The sequence below is a fragment of the Glycine soja genome, chromosome 17 (assembly GCF_004193775.1).
Source record: "Glycine soja cultivar W05 chromosome 17, ASM419377v2, whole genome shotgun sequence".
Lineage (NCBI taxonomy): Eukaryota > Viridiplantae > Streptophyta > Magnoliopsida > Fabales > Fabaceae > Glycine > Glycine soja.
This window is the reverse complement of record NC_041018.1, coordinates 5701584-5714382: the sequence shown is the minus strand read 5'-3', so window position 1 is coordinate 5714382 and position 12799 is coordinate 5701584. Positions and strand designations below refer to the sequence as shown.

Genomic DNA, 12799 nt, shown 5'->3' with positions numbered 1-12799 from the left:
TTAACAAAAAAATATCAGACAATTTTTTAATTAAAAGGATCTTTCATGCTAAAAGAATGAAAATTAATAACCAGTGTTTAATTTTTCTTTACCTCTATTGTTTTTTATTTTAATTAAAAAATAACTTTTAAGTAAAAGAAAACATAAATAATTTACAAACTTCAATTTTTATGAGCTTTTCCTATGATTAAGTGTGTTTGATTTTTTATTTCCAAGCCTCAAATATATGTTTAACATGAATTTATCACTCTCGTAGCATTGATGTTCTATAGAAAAATAAACATCCTAATATGTTTGCAATTTATAAACGAGCATGTGCGAAGATAATAGAGTCAAATCATTTAGTTATGTTTCTTGGGAGAATTTAGAAGTGCTTTTATTTTCAAAATAATATTTTTTCTTCTTCTTTAATTTATCTCTTCAATTTCAGGGATGTATATTTAAATAAAGATGCAATGCCTCAGGCTTTTTTCACACCAGGTTAAATGGGTTCTTCATATAACTCTATAATCATAACTTTTAAAGCATATAAAAAATAGCACTTTAATAAATGAAAGAAATAAACATTTATGAAGGTACACACTACACAACATATAACATGGGTTGTATTGTTATCCAAGATTTGCAACACCATCATTGTTGTGATTCAATTTCTTCATATTTCTCAAGTGTTTTTTTCCATTCTTATGACTTTGCGTGACAATTTCTGAATGAGTTTGAACTTGACAAAGCTCACACCAAAATTCAAATTTCTTCCCTTTTGACGGTGCGCTTGTTTCCTGTGCTTGTTTAATAGTAGTTGTTTCATTTTGATCGTTCGCGGGTGTTAAACAAGGATGAAGTGTTTCTCTTTCTGATCTTGAATCCAGCCCTGCATTCATAATAATAATGACTTTAGTACATTTCACACAATGTTTACTTTTCTTCAATGATAAAGTTGTTTTCTTTCTCTTACCTATTTTTTGAGTTCTAGTGGATTCTTTGTTAGCCTTATGTTTTTTCCCTTGAATATGATCATTCAAGCCTTTCTCACTTGTTGTAGAAATTTGACACAACTCGCAAGTCCACTCCTTCTTGACTTTCTTCTGTAGACTCTCATTGTCATCAATTGCAAGTGTTACTGCTTTGCGCTTTTCTCCACAATGATCATCTGGCTTATTCTGCAATGGGATAAACAAAAGCATTTATGCTCACCGGCCAAATGAAGGCTTCAAGATAAAAATATATATATTCAAGAGACATTCTCAAATAAGGTGGCATTTTTTAATTTTAGTCAACAACGAAAAGAGCAAAACCTTTTCATAGACCAAATAACACTAAAGAAGAAGTAGGAAAAGAAAATCAAAATTGAAAACAATGATAAAGACAAAAATAAAGGATAAATTAAACATAAGACTATACACTAACCAATATAATCACTTTATCCTTGCTATTAGAAGCTTCTTTGTTATCAAATTGGATATTATCCGTGTGAATTTGCTTAGAAGCTTGGGACGATAAATGGAATGGTAGCCCACCAAACATGGTAATGTTATTCAACCGACTATGATTAATAGACTCTGAAATTGGTTCTCGAAATGCAATCCCCTCTGATCTTTGCATCGGGATTCTGAATGTTCTCTCTAATTCCATTTCCTTTCTCACTTCGTCTTCCAACTCTCGTCGTTGTGCAAAAGCCATCTCACGAGCAATGATTTCTCTCCTGATTTTTTCCTTCTCTAGCTCTCGCCATATTTTCTCTTTCTCCAACTCTCGTTGGAATACTCCGTTGACATTGATCGGCATGATCATTGGGAAAACTCTAGGCGCTGAAACATTGCTAGGAAAGCCACCTGATGCAAAGTCACACCCTGGAAATTGGATTGTTAATAGAATGAATTGGTGACAAAAGTTTTGTATTTTAAACAAAAAAACAAATGGGTCTATTGATGAAAGGAACATAAAGATTAGAAAAGTGTTACCATGTAATGGGCGATTGGAGACATAGGAGTTGGAAGGAAGAGGGCTCCGTAATGGTGATGGTGTCCTTCGGATTTGACCATCACGATATTTGAACTCCATGACAAAATTTGAAAAGTGAAACAAATGAAAAAAAACACTGGGAAAGAAAAACAAGTGCTTATAAGATCAAAGAGTCTAATATTTGTGTGTAGTGTTGAGTTTGAATGTGCCATTAAATAGATGTGAGTGTGACTAAGGGGTATTTGTGCGCACGCATCTAAGGCGCGTTGAGAGAACAAGGTGTTTTCATTCCATCAGATGGTCTAAATTTAGAGATGTCATTTTGTGGTGATGATGCTTGATTTGGGTGACGCGTGTGATAAACAAGTATTGAGAAAAGGAAAAAACATTGATTATGAGTAAATATAAAATATTTAATACATACGTTAAAGTATTTGAAATATTTATTATTTTATGTTTTAAGCATTAAATATTCATTTATTACACATATTTAATATTATTAATAAATTAACAAGTGGATGACTCAATACAAATAATGGTCAAAAAACATATATAAGAAAATTTTAATTTTACTTCATTTAATGTTACTATCTCTAAAATACCTTTCTTTTAGTTGAGATAATAGTTTCAATTATTCTTTCTTTTTCTTATACCAAATTTCATGAAAATTAAGTTGGAAAAAATTACTTTTTAATTAAAATTAATGTAATTAAATGTGATTAACTAACTTTCTTAGTTAGTTAGTGTGACGTGTTTTTTTCTTATACTCTCTTCGTCCCCAATTATAATATTCTTTCAACTAATTCACACCCCTTCCCAAAAATAGTTATTGAATTGAATTTTTGTTAATTATTTGTACTGTAATTTTATAATTATCTCTTTCTTCTCTTTCTATCCACTTATTTGTTTCTTATTAATATTTGGAGATAGAATAATTAAGTAAGGATTTACAAAAAAGAAATAATTATTGCATATAGAATTTACAAAATGATATTATATAAAAAGGAATAAACAAATCTTTTTAAAATATTTTATAATTAGGGATGAAAAGAGTATTTAGACTAAAATATTGGAAAAACTTTTTTTTGTTAAAAACATTTATTGAAATAGTAAATGCATTAAATAATTGAAATTAATGTATTTTATCTTTAACATAGGACAGTATTGCAATTAATTATTGTAATTAATTCATTAATTGAAGTTCTCCCATTTGACATACAATTAAATAATTATTGCAATATTGTAATGCAATTAATTGTAGATATATTTATTTTACCTTCGTGGTGACTTAATTACATTATTAATTGCAACATTGAAGACTTCATAAATTGTACTACATCCATTTCTTTTTAATTGTTGGATTTTTGGAAGATTTTTTTTATTTTTCATTTATATATTTTAATATTGATTAATTACTTTTTTATCAATTAAAATTTTTCTTTTCTCTTAATATTTAATTAATTTATACATGTATTTATTATGGAGTGAAAAAATAGGAGGTACAATATAAAATCCAACAACTATTTTATTAAAATAAACAAAAATTATTATATTTCTTGATTTATATAAAAACAACCTTAAAAGACAGGTAAAGAAATGAGGAAGTAGTATGTAAATAGTGAAAAAACCTTCCATTTGACATATACATTAAATATTTTTTAAAATAAAATGCACTGATTACAATAATGAAGACTTCTCAATGACTCGTTAAACAATAAAATTTAAATTAGGAAAAAGTCTTCAAAGCATATTAATTTTTTTTATTTTAAATAATATGAATTTTAAACAATTAAAACGTTTGAATTATATGCTTTTTAAAAAATATATATTTTTATTCAATTTTAAACAATAATTATTTTATTTTTTTTGTTTTAATTATTTGTTATATATAATTAATTGGAGAAGTTTTATTTTTAATTAGTTAAATGTATTGAATGCATAATATTCCATATAAATCTTGACATATAACATCTGAAAATAAATTTAAAATCTTGACTTTTAAACGAGGGCACCATTAGTTTAATGTTTTTTATCTTATGTTTCATATCGAGAATATCATTAGTAATTTAATATATCTGATAAACCTTTTCTTAAAATATTTACTGAAATAAAAATGAGAATGCATTGGTAAAGTATTAAATATAATTATTTTAATAAAAAATTATTTTTATAAATTAATTATTGTTGTTGAAGATAATAGTAAATAAATTATTAAAAATTTAAATATTTATATGAAGTAAACAGATAAGTAAAATTAAAAATTAGATTTTATTAAAGTAATTTTAAATATAACTTGCTTGAATGAAATTTGGATGTATATTTAATTTTCACTTTACACATTTTTTATTTAAATAAGTTAAATTTGAAAATGAATTTACCATTTAAGAAAATCTTAAAAATCTATTTTAGTATTAATATATGGAAGTTGTTTGATCAGTAGTGATGGACAGACGATACATTGAACTTGATAATATTATTTATTTAATGCAAATAAGTTTATTTTTTTTCTTTTTATTTCTATCCTTTTAAATTTTTTTCTTTCATGGTTGCATGGTTTTTTTCCAATGATCAAAAGTCAAATTCCCCGTTAATTTAAATTGGTCAAGGACGTTTGTAATAGTGTATATTACATTTGTGAAGTGAAAATATTTATATGAAGTAAACAAATAAGTAAATTAATTAAAAATTATATTGTACCAAAGTAATTTTAAATATAACTTGCTTAAATGAAATTTGGATGTATATTTAATTTTCGCTTTACACATTTTTTATTTAAATAATTTAAATTTGAAAAGAAATTTACAGTTTAAAAAAATATTTAAATATCTATTTTAGGATTAATATATGGAAGATGTTTGATCAGTTATTGTAACGACGATACATTGAACTTGATAATATTATTTGTTTTGTGTAAATAAGTTTATTTTTTTCTTTTTTCTTTTTATTTCTATCCATTTAATTTTTTTTTCTTTAATGGTAGTATGCTTTTTTTTTTCAAAGAACAAAAGTCAAATTCCTCTTTAATTTAAATTGGTCAAGGACGTTTATAGTAGTGCGTTACATTTGTGAAGTGAATGCCAATAAATCAAGCATCAAACTATTGTTGCCTTCTATGTATAATGTCTCAACCTAACTCATCAGCCATTTAAAAGAAATCTATGTATAAAAAAAAAATACTATCTACCTTACTAGAATTTAAGGTTAGCATGTTGAGAGTTTGGGCGCCACGACAAAGGAATTGTGAAATGTCTATTCTGTAGAAGTTGCATAAGAAATTGGACTGGGTGGCCAGAGTTCTAAGCACATGATTGGTCACTTGGGCTGCTTAAGCCAGGAAATCTTTACATTCCCAATTTCTAATGTTTATTTTATTTTTTACGTTTGGATTGAGTTTGTAAGAAATGAGCTGAATTTGATTTTCATAAAATATACTTTTGAGAAGAATGAAAATCTTAAATGTGATTAAATCTTGAATCAAGTGATTATGATTGTTTTTAAAAGAAAAATATTGAATCGAACCTAGAGTATATTTTGCATCCTATAAAGCAAGTGCATGCATGTTAATCTTGATTCATGTTCAAGCTTAACTTTGCAAGAAATATAATATGTAGGAAAAGAGTTTTTTCGGCTTGTAGTTCGCTTATTCATGTTAATTAATTGAGAAGAAAAGAAAATGAACTTTCGAAAAAATATAGCAGTTAGATGATGTTTGGTCTATTTTTTTCCCGTCTTTTTAAGGAGAAATTTGATAAAATTACAAAAACCCGTAAAAGGAAAAGGACTTTGTTTATAATAAAGAAATAAAATAAAAAGAGCTTGAAAAAGTTGTCTTTTCTATCTTAAATTGACTGCTTTTTTGTGACGATCTCGGAGTGTTGCTGTGTGGATTTTACATTCTTTTTAAGGAGCTTATTACTTTTTCTTTTTAATAAATCAATGCTCTCTAAAATTTTCAATGATTTTATATTTGTAAATTTGCTCAGTAACATGAAAAATAACCAATCTCCTAGAAAAAAGTTTGTTTATAAACTTCGAATTTCGATTTCATTTACAAATTAACTTTTGAAATTTTTATTATTTGCATATTATTAAACTAATTTTTTTATCAAAGTAATTTTATATAAATTAATTTTTTATTACTACTAAATTTTATGTAAAATTAAATAATTCATATAATATTTTTTATTTTATAAATATACTTTTCATTAAATCAAATAATTAGTTTTATGTATAACCATTTTAAAAAAAATTATCGGGAAATTTTTAATTAAAAGGATTTTTCGAGCTAAAAGAATGAAAAGTAATAACCAGTCTATAAATTTTCTTTAAAACTATTTTTTATTTTTAATTCAAAAATAACTTTTAAGTAAAATAAAACAGAAATAATTTACAGACTTCAATTTTTATGATCTTTTCCTATAAGATTAAGTGTGTTTGATTTTTTATTTTCAAGCCTCAAATAGATGTTTAACATGAATTTATCACTCGCGTAGCATTGATGTTCAATAGAAAAATAAACATCCTAATATGTTTTACAATTTATAAATGAGCATGTGCGAAGGATAATAGAGTCAAACCATTTAGTTATGTTTCTTTGGAGAATTTAGAAGTGCTTTTATTTTCAAAATAATATTTATTTTTCTTTAATTTATCTCTTGAATTTCAGGATGTACATTTAAATAAAGATGCAATCCGTCAAGCTTTTTTCACACCAGGTTAAATGTCCTCATATAACGTTCTGTAATGATAACTCTTAAAGCGCATATAAAAAATAACACACTAATAGATGAAAGAAATAAACATTTATGAATTAATCTACACACTACACAACATATAACATGGGTTGTATTATCATTCAGGATTTGCAACACTATCATTGTTGTGGTTAAATTTCTTCATATTTGTCAAGTGTTTTTTTTCATTCTTATGACTTTGCATGACAATTTCTGATTGAGTTTGAACTTGACAAAGCTCACACCAAAATTCAAATTTCTTCCCTTTTGACAGTGCGCTTGTTTACTCTGCTTGTTTACTAGTAGTTGTTTCATTTTGATCGTCCAAATCACCTAAACCTTTGCTCTTTTGGACAACCTGGCCCTTTTCTTTAGATTCCAGTTTACATGTGTCCGCGGGTGTTAAACAAGGATGAAGTGTTTCACTTTCTGGTCTTGAATCCAGCCCTGCATTCATAATAATAATGATTTTAGTACATTTCACACAATGTTTACTTTTCTTCAATGATAAAGTTGTTTTCTTTCTCTTACCTATTTTTTGAGTTCTAGTGGATTCTTTGTTAGCCTTATGTTTTTTCCCTTGAATATGATCATTCAAGCCTTTCAAACTTGTTGCAGAAATTTGACACAACTCGCAACTCCACTCCTTCTTGGATTTCTTCCGTAGACTCTCATTGTCATTAATTGCAAGTGTCATTGCTTTGCGCTTTTCACCACAATGATCATCTAGCTTATTCTGCAATGGAATAAACAAAATCATTTATGCTCACTAGCCAAATAAAGGCTTCAAGATAAAAAAAATATATTCAAGAGACATTCTCAAATAAGGTGACATTTTTTTAGTCCGGAAAGAAAAGAGCAAAACCTTTTCACAATCCAAATAACACTAAAGAAGAAGTAAGAGAAGAAAATCAAAATTGAAAACAATGATAAAGACAAAAATGAAGGATAAATTAAGCATAAGACTATACACTAACCAGTATAATCACTTTATCCTTGTTAATTTGCTTAGAAGCTTGTGACAGTAAATGGAATGGTAGCCCTCCAGACATGGTAATGTCATTCAACGGACCCATACTGTGATTAAAAGGCACTGAAATTGGTTCTCGAAATGTGATCCCATCTGATCTTTGCATCAAGATTCTGAATGTTCTCTCCAATTCTATTTCCTTTCTCACTTCATCTTCCAATTCTCGTCGTTGTGCAAATGCCATCTCGTGAGCAATGATTTCTCTCCTGATTCCTTCCTTCTCTAGCTCTCGCCATATTTTCTCTTTCTCCAACTCTCGTTGGAACACTTCATTGACATTGATCGGCATGGCCATTAGGAAAACTCTAGGCACTGAAACATTTCTGGGAAAGTCACCTGATACAAAGTCACACCCTAGAAATTGGATTGTTAATAGAATGAATTGGTGACAAAAGTTTTGTATTTTAAACAAAAAAATAAATAAACGGGTCTATTGATGAAAGGAACATAAAGATTAGAAAAATATTACCTTGTAATGGGCGATTGGAGACGTAGGTGTTGGAAGGAAGAGGGTGCCGCAAAGGTGATGGTGTCCTTTGGATTTGACCATCACGATATTTGAACTCCATGACAAAATTTGAAAAGTGAAACAAAGGAAAAAAATACTAAAAAAGAAAAATAAATACCTATAAAATCAAAGAATCTGATATTTGTGTGTAGTATTGAGTTTGAATGTGCAATTAAATAGATGTGAGTGTGACTAAGGGATATTTGCACGCACTCATCTTAGGCGCGTTGAGAAAACAAGGCGTTTTCATTCCATCATATGGTCTAAGTTTAGAGATGTCATTTTGGGTCTTGATGGTTGGTTTTCCTGACGCGTGTGATAATCAAGCATCGAGAATTGAGCTTATCCATGTTTCAATACTTGAAAAAAGAATGTAAAGGAAAAAAAAATTAATGTTGAACAAAACTCCATAATATAAAAAAAAAATTGCCTCCAATAAAGAAAACATTAATTATAAGTAAATATAAAATATTTAATACATACCTTAAAGTATTTGAAATATTTATTATTTCATGTTTTAAGCATTAAATATTCATTTATTACACACATTTAATATTATTAATAAATTAACAAGTGGATGACTCAATACAAATAATGGTAAAAAAACATGTTTATCGTAGTATAGTACTCCCTTTCTTGTTAAATATAAGAAAAATATATATATTTTTCTTGTTCTCAAATATAAGAAAATTTAAAATTTACCTTATTTAATGTTATTATTTCTAAAATGCCTTTCATTTAATTGAGATGTTAGTTTCAATTACTCTTTTTTTTTCTTATACCAAATTTCATAAAAAGTAAGTTGGAAAAAAATATTTTTAATTAAAATTAATGCAATTAAATGTGATTAACTAACTTTCTTAGTTAGTTAGTGTGATGTATTTTTTTCTTATACTCCTTTTGTCCCCAATTATAATATTCTTTCAACTAATTCACATCCCTTACCAAAAATAGTTATTGAATTAAATTTGTTAATTATTTGTACTATAATTTTAAAATTATCTCTTTCTTCTTTTTCTATCCACTTATTTATTTCTCATTAATATTTGGAGATAGAATAATTAAGTAAGGATATGTAAAAAAAATAATTATTGCATATAGAATTTACAAAATAATATAATATAAAAAGGAATAAACACATTTTTAAAAAAGATTTTATAATTAGGGATGAAAAGAGTATTTAGACTAAAATATTGGACAAACTTTTTTGTTGTTAAAATCATTTATTGAAATAGTAAATGCATTAAATAATTGGAATTAATGTATTTTATCTTTAACATAGGACAATATTGCAATTAATTATTGTAATTAATTCATTAATTGAAGTTCTCCCATTTGACATACAATTAAATATTTATTGCAATGTTGCAATGCAATTAATTGTAGATACATTTATTCTACCTTTATTATTGTTGTGACTTAATTACATTAATTGCAACATTGAAGACTTCATAAATTGTACTACATCCATTTCTTTTTAATTGTTGGATTTTTGGAAGATTTTTTTCATTTATAACGTTTAATATTGATCAATTAATTACTTTTTTTCATCAATTATACTTTTACTTCTCTCTTAATATTTAATTAATTTATGCATGTATTTATTATGGAGTGAAAAGAAAAGGAGGTAAAATATAAAATTCAACAACTATTTTATTAAAATAAACAAAATTATTATATTTCTTGATTTTTATAAAAACAACCTTAAAAGACAGGTAAAGAAACCAAGAAGTAATATGTAAATAGTGAAAAAACCTTCCATTTGACATATACATTAAATATTTTTTAAAATAAAATGCATTGATTATAATAATGAAGACTTTTCAATGACTCGTTAAACAATAAAATTTAAATTAGGAAAAAGTCTTCAAAGCATATTAATTTTATTTTATTTTAAACAAAATGAATTTTAAACAATAAAAATATTTAAAATTATAAACTTTTAGAAAAATAAAATTATTATTTTATCATTCTATTTTAAGAAATAATTATTTATTTAATTTTTGTTTTAAATTCTTTGTTATATATAATTAATTAGAGGAGTTATATTTTTAATTATTTAAATGTATTGAATACATAATACCATTGCATATAAATCTTGACAAATAACATCTGAAAAGAAATTTAAAATCTTGACTTTTAAATGAGGGATCCATTAGTTTAATGTTTTTTTTCTTATGTCTCATATGGAGAATATCATTAATAATTCAATATATTTGATAAGCCTTTTTTTTAAATATTTACTGAAATAAAAATAAGGATATATTGGTAAAATATTAAAGATAATGATTTTTGTAAAAAAAAAGTATTTTTTTATTGTTGTTGAAGATAATAGTAAATAAATTATTAAAATTAAAAATTAGATTGTGTTAAACTAATTTTAAATATAACTTGCTTGAATGAACTTTGGATGTATATTTAATTTTCGGTTTAAATATGTTTTTGATCCTTGATAAATACTTATTTTTTACATTTGGTCTCTAATAAATATTTCCTTCGAATCAAGTATCTAGTATTTGAAAAAAATTATCTCTAAGTCCCTACCGTTAGTTCATAACCGTTATCTGCCTATGTGGCTATTAACAAACCATGCAAGCATGTGTCATGTGTGGTACCACATGTAATCTTTGTCTCTGAGTGAGATTACACGTGATTTTTTTTAAAGTAAAAAACAACGTCGTTCTTCTCTTTCTTCTCCACAGTAGGAAAAACCACAGTGTCACAAACCAAACACCTATTTTCTGCCACCGCCAGACCTAAAAGACAAAAGGGTGCTTGCATTCGTGTTCGGTGATCTCAACGATTCGGGGTGGGTAAGCAGGCCGGCCCACCCCGTGTAAGACTCGCCTGTATACGCTCGCATTGGTAGCGGACCGAGCTAGTCCGCCCCATTTTCTTACATGGACCTAATAAATTGGTTCGCTCCCGCCTCACAGACCCCACAGGTTAAATGGGCTGGTACGCGGGAGTAGTTTTAAAAAAATTATAATTTCAACAAAAATGCAACACAATCAAATTAAGTTCAACACAAATGTAAATAAAATATGAACAATTAGTCAATTATATCAATAAAATAAATAATGTCTTAACAAAAGAAAATCCAAACAATAAATCTAAAATATGAAACTTATATATCTCCAACAACAAATGATTTTTTAATTGAATGGAAGTAAATGTTATATGACATACACCGTATGAATGAGTCTTAAAGCTGCACTTGTACTACAATTAATGTGTGCTACAAAATGATGTTGATACATGTCTTACAGTACAGGTTCTTAAGTAATGTTTGAATTATTTTTCAATTAAAATCAAAGTTGTACTTAGTAATTCGTGTAATAAAAATTTATATTAAAAGATTATACATATTTTCAAGACAAAAATTTATTAGTTCTAATTTAAAAAAACAACTATGATAACACTTAAAAGTTACTCTAGTAAAGAAATTTTATCTAAGTTTTTGCCTTATTTAAAATGCACAACAATGCCTGACACTTTCAGTTTTTAACTAAAAATATATAATTGGGCTTAGTAAGTGGACCTACAGGCCAAGCCGTGGACCCCGTAGACCAAACCCGCACAACCTGCGGGCTAAGCAGGGCGGGCCTAAAATACTGTATAACTATGGATTGTTTAAAAAAAATTGGTTTGCTACTCTTGTGGACGGCGTGCCCCATGGGACAGTCCATGGTCCCGAGCCCGCTTACCCACCCCTATCAACGGTGAAGCGTCCACTGCCACCATCAGCGAGTGACGATGATATAGAGGACAAGAAGATGAAGAAGAAGGTGAAGCCAGTGGAAAACAATGACGACGTGGAGCGCCTGGAGTGGCTGGCGCGTTTCAACGACAACCTTTTGTTTGAGGTGTTGAAGCATGTGGACGTGCGGACCCTGACAATGTTGGGGTGCATGTGCATGAACAAGCAATGACACAAGACAACACAGGATGAGATTCTTTGGGAACTGATCTGCACAAAGCAGTAGACAAATGTTGACTGCGGGGAGCAACAACTACTATCCGTGGTCCTCACTTGGCGTCGCCTCCATGCATTTTATCTCTTCTCTCTCTCCAAGCCTCAACAAACATCATATTCTTCCTCAACACTGGCTAAGGTTATATTGCAGTAATTTTTGTTCATGAGATTCAAAATTGAAGAAATGGTGAAAACATGATGCAGGTGCTGAGACCATTAAGGCAGATCTATCGTCGAACAAAGTGAAGAAACCTGACATCATCTCAGTTCCGGGGAAAAAAGAAGCCACTGCCGCAGAAAAACCACCAAAGAAGAAGGTTGAAAAGAAGAAACCAGAGGAGAAAAAACCAGAAGAAAAACCTAAGAAGGTAATTAATTATTAATTAATCTTCATTTTCCTCTAATTGAACGAATTTATTAAGCCTTGACAGAAGCAAGAACTTGGTGACAACGAAGGGAACAATGGATGTGAAGGAGATGGTGATGTACCTAAATCCAAACGACATCATTTTTGGTTGGGTTTTGTTTGTTCAAGCAATCAAATCTGTAGGGATGGTGGATTTTTTGGTTGGGTTGCTGGTGTTTTGGAG

The 12799-nt window shown here is 27.8% G+C and overlaps 1 protein-coding gene across 1 annotated transcript; it reads right to left on the bottom strand.

Annotated features, from left to right (window-relative positions):
• Nucleotides 1–542: 542 nt before the first annotated feature.
• LOC114392395 (zinc finger protein 346-like) lies at nucleotides 543–2100 on the bottom strand. The gene is made up of 4 exons (XM_028353522.1): nucleotides 1962–2100; nucleotides 1408–1850; nucleotides 956–1160; nucleotides 543–871 (listed from the first exon to the last, which is right to left on the bottom strand). The coding sequence occupies exons 1-4, from the start codon at nucleotides 2059–2061 to the stop codon at nucleotides 612–614; spliced, it is 1008 nt and encodes a 335-aa protein (XP_028209323.1). The 5' UTR covers nucleotides 2062–2100; the 3' UTR covers nucleotides 543–611.
• Nucleotides 2101–12799: the final 10699 nt, after the last annotated feature.